General features: G+C 44.9%; 1 protein-coding gene across 2 annotated transcripts in view; it reads left to right on the top strand.

Moving 5' to 3' along the window:
* The window catches only part of Chek2 (checkpoint kinase 2), a 37,458-nt gene that overhangs the window by 16,559 nt on the left and 4,253 nt on the right, over positions 1-16,646 (top strand). For both annotated transcript variants that reach the window (XM_045132567.1, XM_045132568.1), the window contains 7 exons: positions 2,650-2,703; positions 4,755-4,816; positions 9,935-10,034; positions 11,547-11,633; positions 13,776-13,939; positions 14,157-14,272; positions 15,417-15,502. In XM_045132567.1, coding sequence (XP_044988502.1) covers positions 2,650-2,703; positions 4,755-4,816; positions 9,935-10,034; positions 11,547-11,633; positions 13,776-13,939; positions 14,157-14,272; positions 15,417-15,502 — 669 coding nt within the window. The remainder of the gene's footprint in view (positions 1-2,649; positions 2,704-4,754; positions 4,817-9,934; positions 10,035-11,546; positions 11,634-13,775; positions 13,940-14,156; positions 14,273-15,416; positions 15,503-16,646) is intronic.

Below are 16,646 nucleotides of genomic sequence, written 5' to 3'. Positions count from 1 at the left end.
TAAATAAAATACTTTTTTTCTTTTTTTTTAAACAAGAACTGTTTTTCCCCCTCTTAAAAAAATATTGTTATTTATTTTAGAGAGAAAGAGGCAGCTTAGAGAGAGAATTGGGCACGTCAGGGCCTCCAGCCGCTACAAATTCAAGACTCATGCGCCACCTTGTGCATCTTGCTTACATGGATCCTGGGGAGTTGAACCTGGGTCCTTTGGCTTTGCAGGCAAACACCTTAACCATTAAGCCTTCAGCCTTTTTTTCTTTTTTTAAAAGGTGGGGTCTCACTTGAGCTCAGGCTGACCTGGAATTCACTATATAATCTCAGGATGGCCTCAAACTCACGGCGATCCTCCTACCTCTGCCTCCCGAGTGCTGGGATTAAAGGCGTGCGCCACCATGCCCGGCTCAAATATTTTTGAAAATTTAAATAATTTTTATGTAGCATATATTCCTTTTGTTGCCTTTTCTGGAATTCACATTTACTGAATGGGTTGATGTGGCCACATGTATTGTTGGCATACATCCTAAGCAATATAATGCAAAACACAGCCCGATCACGTCCCCTTTGTGGCCAGCTGTTTCTGGCTATTATACTTTAACATTCTTTAAATTTTTTCCCCTTGGCAGTTCCATTCTCACATGGCAAGAGGAACTTCCTTTCTGTGTTCACGTTGTTATGTTTCTTTTCCCCTGCCATTCTGAACTTGTTTCCCCTTTCGGAGGATAAGAAAGCATCTCCCGGCTTCTGTAAATCTTCACTCTTTTCATGGTGAACTCATGACCTCTGTATTATGGGAGTACACCCCCTGACAGGAAGACATGGGATTTTGAAATTGGACTTCTGGGGTCCTTAGGCATCTGATGTACTTATCTGATGTACACAATGTGATTCTGCATACCTGCTTTGCTTGTAGAGGGTGGAGCCTGGGAAGTTGAGTTTCTTAAGTCATCCTCTTGCCATTGTAACAGACAACTTCTGTGTCCTGAAGATTTCTTTCCTCAGTGTCTTCATACACTTTTAGTGTACGGTTGAGTTCAGAACTTGTATCTAACTTTTGAAATTTTTTTATTTATTTGAAAGAGAAAGAAGGAGGCTGAGAGAAGGTGGGGGGGGGGGCGAGAGAGTGAACGGGCGCATCAGGGCCTTCAGCCGCAAACGAATTCCAAGTACCTGTGTACATCTGGCTTATGTGGTTCCTGGGGAATCAAACCTGGGTCTTTAGGCTCCATAGGCAAGCGCCTTAACTGCTAAGCCATCTCTCCATCCCTGTATCTTCTTGATAATTAGAAATTTGATTATATTTATTTATTTATTTATTTATTTATTTTGTTTTTTCAAGGTAGGGTCTCACTCTAGCTCTGGCTGACCTGGAATTAACTCTGTATTCTCAGGGTGGCCTCGAACTCACAGCAGCCCTCCTACCTCTGCCTCTTGAGAGCTAGGATTAAAGATGTGTGCCACCATGTCCGGCTGTTTTTATTTATTTGAGAGCAACAGACAGAGAGAAAGAGGCAGATAGAGAGAGAATGGGCCTGTCAGGGCCTCCCTCCAGCCACTGTAAACTAACTTGAGATGCATGTGCCACCTTGTACATGTGGCTTACATGGGTCCTAGGGAATTGACCCTCGAACCGGGGACCTTAGGCTTCACAGGCAAGTGCTTAACAGCCAAGCCATCTCTCCAGCTCGATTATTAGAAATTTGAGTTGACATTTTCTTTGTCTTTTTTTCAATATAATTTATATAGTCGTTTTTTATTTTTATTTCTATGTATTTGAGAATGACAGACAGAGAAAGAGGCAGAGAGAGAGAGAGTGGGGGGAGAATGGGTGCGCCAGAGCCTCCAGACACTGCAAATGAACTCCAGACGCATGCGCCACCTTGTGCATCTGGCTTACATGGGTCCTGGGGAATAGAGCCTTCACCCGGGGTCCTTAGACTTCACAGGCATGCGGTTAACTGCTAAGCCATCTCTCCAGCCCCTTCAATACATTTTTATTTATTATTTGTAAGCAGAGAGAGACAGAGGGAGGAAGAGAGAGAGAATGAGAATGGGCGCACCAGGGACTCTAGCCACTGCAAAACAAACTAGATGCTTGCTCCACTTTGTGCATCTGGCTATGCATGGGTACTGGGGAATTGAGCCTGGGTTCTTAGGCTTTGCAGACAAGTGCTCTAACTGATGAACTATCTCTCCAACCCTTTCAAGAAAAATTTTATTTATTTTTTTTGATGTAGGGTCTCACTGTGGCCCAGGATGACCTGGAATTTACTATGTAGTAAGCCATCTCTCTCGCCCTGCCCAGTGATTTTATTTTACTTATTTATTTATGTTTTGGTTTTTCAAGGTAGGGTCTCACTCTAGCCCAGGCTGACCTGGAATTCCCTATGGAGTTCCAGGGTGGCCTCGAACTTATGGCAATCCTCCTACCTCTGCCTCCCAAGTGCTAGGATTAAAGGCATGTGCCACCATGCCCGGCTATGCCCAGTGATTTTAGATGAGCCAATGTAGCTCATGCACCTCTGTGTCTTAATTTCTTTTTGTGACTTACAGCCTTGTTTAGAACTCATGCAGGTATAAGCTACCTGTAAGCATTGTCAATACCAGCAGTTATTGTTATTATTAAAATCTAACGCTACTCTGTTTATCCCAGGATGCAGCCCGAAATGTTGAAACTGAAATAGAAATTTTGAAGAAACTTAATCATGTAAGTATGGCTATAAAATCCAGTTCCTTGTTAATCTTCTCAAAATGTGGGAAGTGTGCCTGGGCTAGAGCAAGACTCTACCTCGAAAAATCAAAGTAAACAAATTTTTTTAAAAATGTGGGAAGTATAAAGCATTTCAGGTTAGTAACAAGCCAAAAAAAAAAAAAAAAAATCCTAGAAGGGCTGGAAAGATGGCTTAGCAATCAAGGTGCTTGTCTGCAAAGTCTAAGGACCCAAGTTTGATTCCCCAGCACCCAGGTAAAACAAGATGCACAAGGTGGCACATGCATATGGAATTCATTTGCAGCAGCTAGAGCATAGCGTGCCCATTCTCTGTCTCTCCTTGCAAATAAATAAGAATATTTTAAGACAGGATCCCTGAAAATAGTCTTCCATGAAACTGGCATTGTTTTAACCTGCATTCCTTTCTTTGTGTTTATGTGTGTGCACACACATGCTTAGCTACCTAGCTGTCATATAATTTGCAACAGGTTTTTTTTTTTTGTTTGTTTTGTTTTTTTTTTGAGGTAGGGTCTCACTCTGGCCCAGGCTGACCTATTCACTATGTAGTCTCAGGGTGGCCTTGAACTCACAGCCATTCTCCTACCTCTGCCTCCCTAGTGCTGGGATTAAAGGCGTGCGCCACCATACTCAGCTCTACCTTTCTTTTTATTAGTTCTTTCAGCTTCATTAATTCTTGAATTCGTTCATTCATCTGTGAAGTTGTAAGCCATAGGTTTGGTAGGCCTTGGAATTAAACTTGACCCAAATCTTCTAGCCTGGCCAACTAATGATCATCTTATTCTCTCTCTCACTTTTGAGGTAGGGTGTCCCTCTAGACCAGGCTGATACGGAATTCACTATGTAGTTTCAGGGTGGCCTTGAACTCATGGTGTTCCTCCTATCTGTGCCTCCTAAGGGCTGGGATTAAAGGCGTGCACCACCACGCCTGGCCCAGTAAGCCTTTGTCATGGAGCTATCTCTAGTCAGGCTCTTCAGATTTCCTTCCCTCCTTCTCTCTCTCTCCCTCCCTCCTTCCCTACTTTCTTCTTTTTTTTTTTTTAAAGATTTATTTTTATTTATTAGAGACATAGAGAGGGAGACAGAGAATGGGTGCTGGGCCTCTAGCCACTGCAAACAAATTCCAGACACATATACCACCATGTGCATCTGGCTTATGTGGGACCTTGGAAATTGAGCCTGGGTCCTTAGGCTTCGCAGGTAAATGCCTTAACTGGTAAGCATCTCTCCAGCCCACTTTCTTCTTTTTTTTAAAATTTTTTGTTTTATGTTTATTTATTTATTTGAAAGTGACAGACAGAGAAAGAGGCAGAGAGAGAGAGAGAGAATGGGCGCGCCAGGGATTCCAGCCACTGCAAACTAACTCCAGACACATGTGCCCCCTTGTGCATCTGGCTAATGTGGGTCCTGGGGAACCGAGCCTCGAACCAGGGTCCTTAGGCTTCACAGGCAAGCACTTAACCGCTAAGCCATCTCTCCAGCCCTTTCTTCTTTTCTAAAAAAAAATGTTTATTTGCAAGCAGAAAAAGATAGAAGAGACAGACAGAGACTGGGCATGCCAGTGCCTCCAGCTGCTGCAAACTGACTCCAGATCTTGTGCCACCTTGTGTGACTCACTTCATGTGGATGTGGGTCTTAAGTAATTGAACTTGGGTCCTTAGGCTTTACAGGCAAGCTCCTTAACCACTGACCCATCTCTCCAGCCCTCCTTTGGGTTTCTTGAGTCCCTCTGCTTTGGACAAGTGAGGAGGAAGGCTGGGAAGACCCGATTTCATTTCTAGCTAGGACTTCCTCGTCAACAAATATGAAGCAGCCCCTTGCTGCCGTCGTGGGGTAGAACGTGTCTTGTGTGTTCTCGCTGTGTGTTCTGCCTGCTCTTGTCCTTGGATTGCAAAAAGACCTGAGTCAGGGGACCAAATGCCTACTCCTGGCCATCCTGAACCTCTGGGCAGATGTTTCAAATTCTGTGGCTTTTGAGGTTCCCATCCATTTTTAGTTTCTCACTAGTTTTTCTTCTTTTTCTATGTCAGCCGTGCATCATCAAGATTAAAGCCTTTTTCGATGCTGAAGATTATTACATCGTCTTGGAGTTGTAAGTAACCAAGTTTTAAATTTATATTTCCATCTAAGTGCTGGTAAGCCAGTGAAGAGCTGAACAAAAGCTTGACTTTCCATGTGTATGTGGCGGTGAGGCCCACAGGGTGTGTGTGTGCTCATAAATTTATATACACACACAAACACACACACACACACATATATAAAATGTATTTTTTTTCCTTTTGTTTGTTTTTGTGATATAGTCTCGCTGTAGTCTAGGATCTGCATCACTCTGTGGTCCCAGGCTGCCTTCAAACTCACAGGTCCTCCAACCTCTGTCTCCCTTGTGCTGGGATTACAGGCATGTGCCACCATGGCTGGCTGTGATTATTATAAAAGCTATTTCCAAAATTAGATAGTTTAGGTCTGAGCTCCACCGTGCTCGTGACTGGCTAATTGACCATGGATGAGTTAATTTCAGTGAAGTCTTATTTTCTCAGCATTAAATGTGGGGCTGGAGAGATGGCTTAGTGGTTAAGGCACTTGCCTGCAAAGGCAAACGACCCAGGTTCAATCCCCTAGGGCCCACGTAAGCCAGATGCATATGGCACATGCATCTGGAGTTTGTCTGCAGTGGCTGGATGCCCTGGCACGCCCATTCTCCCCTCCCCTCGTCTCTATCTCTTTCTCGATTAAATAAATAAAATATATTTTTTAAATGTGGGGGCTGGAGGGATGGCTTAGCAGTTAAGGTATTTGTCTCCAAAGCCAAAGGACCCAAAGGTTCAATTCTCCAGGACCTATGTAAGCCAGATGCACAAGGGGCGCATGCATCTGGATTTCGTTTGAAGTGGCTGGAGCCCTGGTACACCCATTCTCTCTCTCTCCCCCCCCTTCTCCCTCTTTCTCTCTGTCAAATAAATAAACAAATATATATATATTATTTTTAAATAGATACAAAGTTTATTAATAATTTTTTGGGGGCTGGAGAAATGGCTTAGCGGTTAAGCGCTTGCCTGTGAAGCCTAAGGACCCCGGTTCGAGGCTCGGTTCCCCAGGTCCCACGTTAGCCAGATGCACAAGGGGGCGCACGCGTCTGGAGTTCGTTTGCAGAGGTTGGAAGCCCTGGCGCGCCCATTCTCTCTCTCTCCCTCTATCTGTCTTTCTCTCTGTGTCTGTCGCTCTCAAATAAATAAATTAATTAATTAAATTAAAAAAATAATTTTTTTTAATGTGGATAATAATGACACCCTCACACGCAGATTCCTTGTAAGGATTACATGCTACAAGGGATGGCATGCCCCACAGAGCACCTGGAACATGTGGGTACTTAGTGAGTCAGCGTTATTATTCTGGAAATACCTGCGTGGTTGAAGCTTTCTGCTTGGGATCACGGGACCTGGTTGAATGGTGGCATTTGAATATCTGACAGTGTCTTCAAGGGCTACCATGTTCTTTATTAATCCAGTGTAACCAAAACAGCTTCCTGTTTCGTTTCTGGAATAGGCTTGTGTTCTGTCCGTTCTTGCATAATTCGCAGTGTTTTCTGGGAGCAGCTGTTGTGGCAGGCAAGGAATGCTGTGCACATGGTGCCTGTGAGCATCGTCCATTAAGACGACATGAAAAACGGGGCAGGAGAGAGAGCGTCCTGGTTAAGGGGCTTTCTTTCTTTTTTCTTTTCCGAGGTAGAGTTTCACTTGGAATTCACTTATGTAATCTCAGGATTCGCCTCAAACTCACAGCGAGCCTTCTATCTCCGCCTCCCGAGTGCTGGGATTAAAGGCGTGAGCCCCCACACCCTGCTTGGAGCTTGCTTTCTTGCAAGCCAGGTTGGAATCCCCAGTACCCATGTGAAGCTACATGCACAAAGTGGTGCATGCGTCTGGAGTTTGCCTGGCATGCACCCACTCTCTTCCTCCCTTCCTCCCTCTTTGTCCTGCTCAAAAATTAAAAAATTAAGCCCGGCGTGGTGGCACATGCCTTTAATCCCAGCACTCGGGAGGCAGAGGTAGGAGGATCATGGTGAATTTGAGGCCACCCTGAGACTACAGAGTGAATTCCAGGTCAGCCTGTGCTAGAGTGAGACCCTATCTCGAAAAACCAAAAATAAATAAGTAAATATAAATTTTAAAAAATAGGACTGGAGAGATGGCTTAGCCTTAGGCCTGCCAAGCCTAAGGACCTAGATTCAGTTCCTCAGGTCCCATGTAAGCCAGATGCACAAGTTGGCGCATGAATCTGGAGTTCATTTGCAGTGTCTAGAGAGCCTGGTGTACCCATTCTTTCTCTTTCTCTCCCTCTCACTGTCTCAAATAAGTAAATAAAAAATAAATTAGGGATATCTTTTATAATCATGGAAGTTGTTAATAAAAAAATGAAAATAAAAAACAGAAGATGGAGTTCAAGGCCACCCTGAAACTACATAGTGAATTCCACATCAGCCTGGTATAGAGCAAGACCCTACCTCAAAAAACCAAAAACATAAAAAATAAATAAATGAATAAGTAAAATGAAAAATAAATTGGGGGCTGGAGAGATGACTTAGCAGTTAAGGCACTTGTCTGCGAAAGCTTAGGACCCAGGTTTGATTCCCCAGCACCCATATAAGCCAGATGCACAAGGTGGTGCAAGCATCTGGAGTTCATTTGCAGTGGCTAGAAGCCTTGGTGCACCCATTCTCTCTATATCTACTTCTTTCTCTCTCAAATAAATAAATAAAATATTAAAAATACATGTTTTGTGCTCCCTCCACACATAAAATGGCCTGGATATCCATGACCTCATAGTGCCTGACACTATCTACACAAGACCATCATAAGAGGAGGAAAAGACCATGACATCAAAATAAAAGAGAGACTGATTGAGATGGGGAGGGGATAGGATGGAAAATGGAATTTCAAAGGGGAAAGTGGGGGGGGGGTATTATCATGGGATACTTTTTATAATCATGGAAAATGTTAATAAAAATTGAGAAAATAAATAAATAATAAAAAATACATGTTTTTTAAAAATACAAAAAGATTATGTGAAAAACAAGAGCCTCATCACAGTAGAAGAGACAGGTGCCTGAGGGACTGTCTCTTGCTACCAGATGGGAGCCTGTTACCTGATTGGATCCAGGTAGCACTGTTTAGTAATAGTGGCTTATTGGGCTGAGACAATAACATGTGTGCTGCTCAAGGTGGAGTTTCTGAGTTCGATCCCCAGACTCCATGTAAAAAGTTGGAAGCCAGGACTGCAGAGATGGCTCAACGGTGAAGGCGCTTGCCTGCGAAACTACAGGACCCAGGTTCCATTCTCTGGATCCCATTTAAGCTAGATGCACAAGGTGATGCATGCATCTGCAGTTCCTTTGCAGTGGTTAGAGGCCCTGGCATGCCTTTTCTCTCTCTCTCTCTCTCTAATAAATAAATAAAATCTTAAAAAAAAAAAAAAAGCTGGAAGTCATATTGGGCTTCTGTGGTCCCGGCATGCTGATGGGGAGATGGGAGGTGGAGACAGGAGAACTTTCCAGAAGCCTGTGGGAGTGCAGCAAAGGACAGCAGAGCAAGAATTCAGAGAGTCTTTCTCAAATGATGTGGGAAGGCGAGGACTGCTGTGAAAGTGGTCCTTGGCCTCCGTGTACATGCCCATGGCACCCACATTAAGTGTGTGCACACACACACAACACATATCGGCAGCAATAATAACATTTACTGATACTCGCTGATATTTGAAGGCACTTGCGTGAGCCCAGTACGGGTCTACTGTTGTGAGCACTTTATGCAAATTGACCCATTTATCTTCACATTAACCTTACAGGCTGTATACTTTTTTGGTACTTTTTTTTTTTTTTTTGAAGTAGGGTCTCCCTCTAGCCCAGGCTAACCTGGAATTCACTATTTAGTCTCAGGGTGGCTTTGAACTCACGGTGATCCTCTTGCCTCTGCCTCCTGATTGCTGGGATTAAAGGCGTGTGTTACCATGCCCAGCCTGGAATTGGATTTTTCAAAAAAAATTTTTTTGTTTATTTTTATCTATTTATTTAAAAGCAAGAGATAGAGAAAGAGGCAGATAGAGGAGAGAGAGAGAGAGAGAGAGAATGGGTGCACTAGGGCCTCTAGCCACTGCAAACGAACTCCAGATGTGTGCGCCCCCTCGTGCGTGTGGCTTACGTGGGTCCCGGGGAATGGAGCCTCGAACCAGGGTTCTTAGGCCTCACAGGCAAGCACTTAACTGCTAAGCCATCTCTCCAGCCTTGGAATTGGATTTTTAAAATCATTTAATATATATTTGCAAGCAGAAAGTGAAAAGGGAGGAAGGGAAAAAGGGAGTGCAAGGAAGAGAGAATGGGAGCCGGGCGTGGTGGCGCACGCCTTTAATGCCAGCACTCGGGAGGCAGAGGTAGGAGGATCATTGACAGTTCGAGGCCACCCTGAGACTAAATAGTGAATTCCAGATCAGCCTAAGCTAGAGTGACACCCTACCTCGAAAAACCAAAAACAAACAAACAAACAAAAAACAGAGAAATAGAGAGAGAGGGATAGGGCCTCTTGCCATTGTAAGTGAATTCTAGATAAATGGTACCACTTTGTGCATCTGGCTTTATGTGAGTACTGGGGAATCAGACCCAGTCTGGCAGGCTTTGCAAGCAAGCATTTTTAAAACTGTTGAGCCATCACTCCACCCCGCTCTAGAATCAGATTCATTATTATTATTATTATTATTATTATTATTATTATTATTATTTTGGTGTTTTGAGATAGGGTCTCTCTCTTTAACCCAGGCTGACCTGGAATTTATGTAGTCTCAGGGTGTCCTAAAACTCACAGTGATCCTCTTATCTCTGCCTCCCGAGTGCTGGAATTAAAGGCACACGCCACCATGCTCAGCTTGGAATTGGATTTTAAAAGTCCCCCAGGTGTTACCAGTGCCGACCAGTTTGAACATCTGGTTGTGGATGATACTTTATTAGCTTGTTAGTTTTCAAAATGGAAGTCAAGAGTGTATAAAAATAGCAGGTGTTTACACGGGGTGTGTGAGTGCTCACGCTAGGATCAAACCCAGGCTTTTATGCATGTGAAACAAGTGTTCTGCCATTGCTGTACCCCACTCGCTCCCGTTTGCTTGTCTGAATGAGTTTATTTCATTTTTGCTGTTTTCTTGAATGACCCCTCTGCTTTGTCTGTTTCAGGATGGAAGGAGGAGAGCTCTTTGACCGGGTGGTGGGGAACAGACGTCTGAAGGAAATGACCTGCAAGCTCTACTTTTACCAGATGCTCTTAGCTGTACAAGTAAGAGAAACCCTCCGCTTTTTAAGCAGTCCACTTTTTTGTAATGTGAGTTGTGCTGTGTGTTAGGCAGATGGCTGAGGACTGAGGAGTTAAACTTAGAAGAGATCTTTTTGTGTCTGTTGTTCTGTCTTTAGTAGAAATCTCTTACCCCTGTGATTCAAAAGACAGAGCTTTTGCTGTGAATTTAAGTGACAGAAAGAGAGGGAGCTAAAGAAATAAGTAGGCCTGGTGGCTTGGGCCTGTAATTCCAGCAATTTGGGGAGGCAGAAATTGGCGAGTTCAAGGCCAACCTGGGCAATTTACAAAGAACTTGTCTCAAAATGTACAAACAAAGGGTTTGGAATACACTTCAGAGGGAGAGCCCTTGCCTAGCGTGCACAGGGCTTAGGGTTAGTCCCCAGTGCTGCACAAAAAAACAAGCCCTGGAGCTGAAGAGATGGCTTAGTAGTTAAGGCACTTGCTTGTAAAGTCTAAGGACCCAGGTTTGATTCCCCAGGACCCACATAAGCCAGATGCACAAGGTGGCACATGTACCTGGAGCCCATTTGCAGTGGCTAGAGGCCGCCCATTCTCTGTCTTACATAAATAATTTTTTTAAAAGAAAACAACCCCTGATAATTCTATCTTTCCTGTCTTTGTCATAGAGATCTTTCTGGAAGGGCGTTCAGTTTTGTTCCCACCTAGCCCCTGTGAAGAGCTCCTATACCTGCTGGGTGGGTTTGAGGGCCAGGGTGACAGTCCGGAGTCACTGGGATGGGTTCTCCTGGGATCCTAAGTGGCAATGTCCATTAACTGCAGCCTGCAGATGCCCGTGCCGGTGTGGCATGAACACAGCTTTCTGTTTGGTGGGCTGGTTGATGAGCATCTGGCCGCACTCTGCTTTGCAGGACATTGCCGCTTCTCAACCCAAATTTGGTGGTTGGGATTCCCTACTCTCCTCCCCTCTCCCCCACCACCTCAAGGGCTCCTCTCTTGTGAACCTCCTCCAGGTGCAGGAAATGAGTTGACCAGGAGCAGTTCTTGTAGTGGGAGGGAGTAAGGGAGGTCTTTCTTGAAGTTTTCACCAGACCCCATTCCCCAGTGGAGGTTTTTGGGAAGAAATTTTCCTTCGGCCCCAGAGGTTGAAGTTCACAGTTACGATCCCCTTCCTTCCCTCTCTTCCTCCCTCCCTCCCTTCTTTTCTCTAGACCCATGAGCCACATTGTACATCTGGTTTTATGTGGGTACTGGGGAATCAAACCCAGGCTTTGTAAGCAAGCGTTTTTAACTGCTGAGCCATCTCTTTAGCCCTTTAAGCAATTAAAAAAAAAAAAAAAAACTTTTAAAGATTTTTATGGAAAACAAACTCTAATCCCTTTATCCAACAGCTCTATGATTTTGAGGAATGTGGTTATGATTATGCATAAGTCAGTTTACAGTTTCACCCACCATCTCCCCACATGCGTCACCCAACGTGTCTCCTCACGTGTGCGTGGCATAAATCGAGGGCCCTGCCCTGTTGCTTTTGTGTAGTACCTTCATGAGAATGGCATCATCCATAGGGACTTGAAGCCAGAGAATGTTCTCCTGTCGTCTCAAGAAGAGGACTGCCTCATCAAGGTGAGACGCAAATGTATGTGGCCCTCTGATAGGTTTCTAAGACATCTTTTATTGTACACAGTGGAATCATAAAAGGGTTGAAAATCTGAGCATTCCACTCTCAACAGTTAGTTGTACAGTCACGTGGTATTGGGCTGAGCTACAGTCTGTGCTCAGAAGGAAGAGGGAGGGCCCCTCAGTGGACCAGTTAGTCATGTATCCTGCCTTGCCCTACCCCATCTAAGCCTAGCCACACTTTACCCCTTTAGGGTAAAATGTGTGGGTATATAGCACCCAGGCTGTGCCTTGGAATTGGAGATATATTTTTTTAATTAAATTTTTATTTGCTTGTTTGTTTATCCACGTAGGATCTAGCTCTCTAGCCTAAGCTGTCCTGGAGAATTCACTGTGTATGTTTTTCCCAACCTCCCCAAGCTTGCCTGGTATAGGCAAGTTTGAAAGCCTTAGGTTCAAGAAGAGATACGCATAACTAATTAGAATCCGTAGTGTGTATGTGACAGGAGCGTAAACTTCTTGTAAGCTTATGGAGAACATAAGTAAATTGGAAACTTGTCTTTTTTTTTATCCCCCTGAGGCAGGATCTCTCTCTCTAGCCCAGGTTTACCTGAAACTGTAGCCCAGGCTGGCAATGAACTCGTGGTGATCCTTCTCCCTCAGCTTCCCAAGTGCTGGGACTAGACATGTGCCACCATGCTCAGATGAAACCTGAGTTGTTCTTTTTTAAAATATTTTTGTTTGTTTAATTTCAAGTAGAGAAAGAGAGAGAGAATGACCACCAGAGCCTCTAGCCTCTGCAAACGAGCTCCAGATGCATGCACCATCTTGTGCATCTGGCTTACATGGGTACTGAGGAATCAAACCCAGCTTGTTAGGCTTTGCAGGCAAGCTCCTTAACCACTGAGCCATCTCTCCAGCCTGAAGCCGGAGTCTTGAGGTTCCTAGGTTAGGGATCAAAAAATTAAAAAAATACTTTTATTTTAGTTATTACAGACAGAGAGAATGGACATGCCAGGGCCAGTAGCCACTGCAAATGTACTTAAGATGCATGTGCCTCCATGTGCATCTGGCTGATGTGGGACCTGGGGAATTGAACCTGGGTCTTTTGGCTTCACAGGCAAGTGCTTTAACTGCCAAGCCCTCTCTCCAGCTCCCAATTTTTTTTTTTTTTTAATTTATGAGAGAGAGGGAGGGAGGAAAGTGTGTATGGGCATGCTAAGGCTTATTCCCACTGCAAATGACTCCAGACACATGTGCCACTTTGTGCATCTTGCTTTACATGGGTACTAGGAGATCAAACCTGAGCAGGCAGACTTCCAAGCAAGCATTTTAATCATGAAGCCATCTTTCCCACCCAGGGATTTCCTTTTAGGCAAAATTAAGTAACTTGTAAAGACATAAACTTGGGCTGGGGTTAAGGTGCTTGCCTGCAAAGCAAAAGGACCCAAGATCCTTGTAAGCCAGATGCACAAAGTGGCACATGTGTCTGGAGTTTGCAGTGGCTAGAAGCCGTGATGTGCCCATATTCTCTGTCTCTCTCTCTCTCTCTCAAATAAACATAAAAATAAATTATCAGCCAAGTGTGGTGGCGCACGCCTTTAATCCCCATACTCGGGAGGCAGAAGTAGGAGGATCGCTGTTAGTTTGAAGCCAGCCTAAGACTACACAGTGAATTCCAGGTCAGCCTGGGCTAGATGAGACCTTACCTTGGAAAACAAAATAAAATATCAAAAATAAATAAACAGGGGGCTGGAAAGCTGGCTTGGTTAAGCGCTTGCCTGTGAAGCCTAAGGACCCCGGTTCAAGGCTCGATTCCCCAGGACCCATGTAAGCCAGATGCACAACGGGGAGCGCATCTGGAGTTCGTTTGCAGTGGCTGGAGGCCCTGGTGTGCCCATTCTCTCTCTCTCTCTCTCTGCCTGCCTCTCTGTCTGTCACTCTCAAATAAATAAAAATATTTAAATTTAAATAAAATTAATTAATTAATTAAAAAAGACAAGAACTTGCACATTTCAGGGTGACTGTACTTACAAACTGTATGACAGAAACTATTCTAGATTGTGTGTCTTTTGGGAATGGCAGGCTATGATGGCATTTTAATTTGATGACGTTGCTATAGATGGCTCATTTTGTCTTTAATTTTAGATTACTGATTTTGGGCAGTCCAAGATTTTGGGGGAGACTTCTCTCATGAAAACTTTGTGTGGTACCCCCACTTACCTGGCTCCTGAAGTCCTTCTGTCTGTTGGAACTGCCGGGTACAATCGTGCCGTTGACTGCTGGAGTTTAGGAGTTATTCTTTTTATCTGGTAAGAAGCATTCTCATTCCTTTACAGTCTGGTTGGAGGTGCTCACACAGAGTCATAAACATGTCCAAGTACAGAGCTTGTGTTTGATTCATTCAAGGACTAAAAATGTGATCTAAAAGAAAAACCTGATTTTTAAGAATGCATTATGCTGAGTAAGAATTCTACATGTCCGAATGCCACTTGATTTCTTTTCCTTTCTTTCTCTGCCAATATCAAGCCTTAGTGGGTACCCACCTTTCTCTGAGCATAAGATTCAGGTGTCACTGAAGGATCAGATCACCAGTGGGAAATACAACTTCATTCCTGAAGTCTGGGCAGATGTCTCCGAGAAGGGTATGGATACAGAAGGGTTAAGAATGTGTGCTTGACCAAAATGTGGGTGTTCTGTTGGTGGGAGTTTTCAAATTCTGTGATGTTTTCTTCTGTCAATTCAGTTGAGTTTCCATTGTTTCAGAGGAAATTTTGAAGCGTTTAGGCTCCAGAGCCAAAGCTTGAGTCCTGGATCTCTTTGTTCTAAGGTGTGCGGTCGCAAAGTATTTGTCTTCTCTTGTGTCTTCCTTTTCTTTATTTGTAAAGAGATGCTCAATAATCCCTACCTTAAAGGTTCTTTATAAAATTTTTTATTTATTTGAGTGAGGAAAAAGGCAGATAGAGAGAATGGTATGCCAGGGTCTCTAGCCATGGCAAATGAACTCCAGGCTCAAGCACCACCTTGTGCATCTGGATTACATGGGTACTGAGGAATCAAACCTTGGTCCTTAGGCTTTGTAGGCAAGTGCCTTAACTGTGAAGCCACCTGTTTTTTTTTTTTTGGCTGAGGTTTAACTGTCATGCACGTGAGTGCCTGGTACCTATTTAAGTATACAAACTAGTAATCTTTTAGTTACAAGCTTCCCTTTGAGTGAGTACTGTGTAAAAAAGCTCAATGTCATCACTTACCTGCATTTTATAATTTAATAGTGCAAGCTTGGGACTCCTTGGAGACAAAGTAGATTTAAAAGTAAGTCGTAGGAGACTGTGTTACCCCACCAGCAAAGGGCCGATGTCGCTGCAGTGTACGAGCCAGCCTGCTCTCCTTGCTTGCTGGTGTTACCGGGCTTCCCGCTGCTTTGCCTGCGCTTACAGGGAAGCCCCCTCCTATCCTCTCATTGTCTGTGCATGGGTCCCAGCGAGAGTTTGCTGTGCATTCTGGAAAGTTCAGTTTTAATTAGTCTGCGCTTGAGTCCAGCAGCAAGAGAAGAAACAGGGAGTTAAAAAGCGGTGATGTCCCAGCAGGGAGAGAAGTGGGGTGTCACTGTCATTCCTGGCGTTTCTACTTTGGATTCAGAGAGGAAGGAGGGAGGGATGGGGGTCCCTCTGCCACCAAGCCAGCTAACTCCCTAACAGTGTCCCGTTCTGGCTTATGGCCTGTAAACCTGGTTGATCTAATGTATCCATTCTTTTCTTTATGATTTGCCCAACTTTCTTGTCTCTTTAGCCCTGGACCTTGTCAAGAAACTGCTGGTCGTGGATCCGAAGGCACGGTTCACCACAGAGGAAGCCTTACGCCACCCGTGGCTTCAGGTGGGTGTGGAACGGTGTGGGCTTGCATGAAGTGCAGGTGTGTTGCTGGGTCTGTTTATAGAATTATGTTCCATGGGGCTGTAGGTCCCTGGGGAGCGGGGGGGAGTCATTGCTCAGCCCTTGTGGCTTTTAGATGGACAAACTCACTTCCTGGCCTGTCCTGGTTCCCACATGGCTGTCTTCAGGCTACAGTGAGGCTGTGACCCTTTGAGAGCTTGTTGTGGCTCCTCTCCCTCCTCTTCCTCCAGCAGCGGGGCTGGGCTCCACTGCAGCCGCTTATCAGGGACGCCGGGCCAGGTTGAGGAGGGCAGCTCTCTGGCGAGAACGGAGGGCGCCGCGGCTTGTTCCTGCCGTCAGTGCCAGCTGTCCCCTGTGCCTTCTGAGTCTGCATGGTCTCTGCGTTCACTTCTCGGATGATGCACTGACCTCTTCCCGGGCTGCCAGAGTGGGCTGCCGTTTGTGGCTCTGGGAGGTAAATCTTTGGCTTGGACTTAACAAGAGTATAAGGCAGATTTTCTTAATGGATGTCTGATTTTCTGCAGCATGGTCCTGTCTCTTTTTTTGGTTTTTCCGAGGTAGGGTGTCACTCTAGCCCAGGCTGACCTGGAATTCACTATATAATCTCAGGGTGGCTTTGAACTCAGCCTGATCCTCCTACCTCTGCTTCCCAAGTGCTGGATTAAAGGCGTGTGCCATCACGCCTGGCTCAGCCATGTCTTTCTGTGAACTCTCCTTGGTCTCTTTTTCTGACGGTGGAGGCTGTTTCGGAACCCTTGGGCAGTCAGGACTCCTGTTCTCTTGGGGCTCACAGAAGATCACCCTTATTCTTTTGCAACACCCACGTCCAAGTTTTAGTCAGTCCAGCAACAAATCCTTAAAGGAAGGGGTGGGGGAGGTAGATTCATGTGTTGTAGGTGTTGCCATGGAAACCACAGTGTTTCCCCCACACACACCCAAGAAGAAACCTGTCAGATGGTTTAGAGTTTACTAGACCACACAGATTGGAAACAGGGGGAACCTTGGAGAAGAGGAGGTTGGAAACCATGAGTGCCTTTCTTTGCATGTGAGGATTTACTTTTGATGAAAAGTTGAAACACACTTTTGGCTCTTCTCATTCTCCTAACGGAAAACTGCTAGGGTTCAA

The sequence above is a fragment of the Jaculus jaculus genome, chromosome 13 (assembly GCF_020740685.1).
Source record: "Jaculus jaculus isolate mJacJac1 chromosome 13, mJacJac1.mat.Y.cur, whole genome shotgun sequence".
NCBI classification, from domain to species: domain Eukaryota; kingdom Metazoa; phylum Chordata; class Mammalia; order Rodentia; family Dipodidae; genus Jaculus; species Jaculus jaculus.
This window is presented reverse-complemented; position numbering and strand designations above follow the sequence as displayed.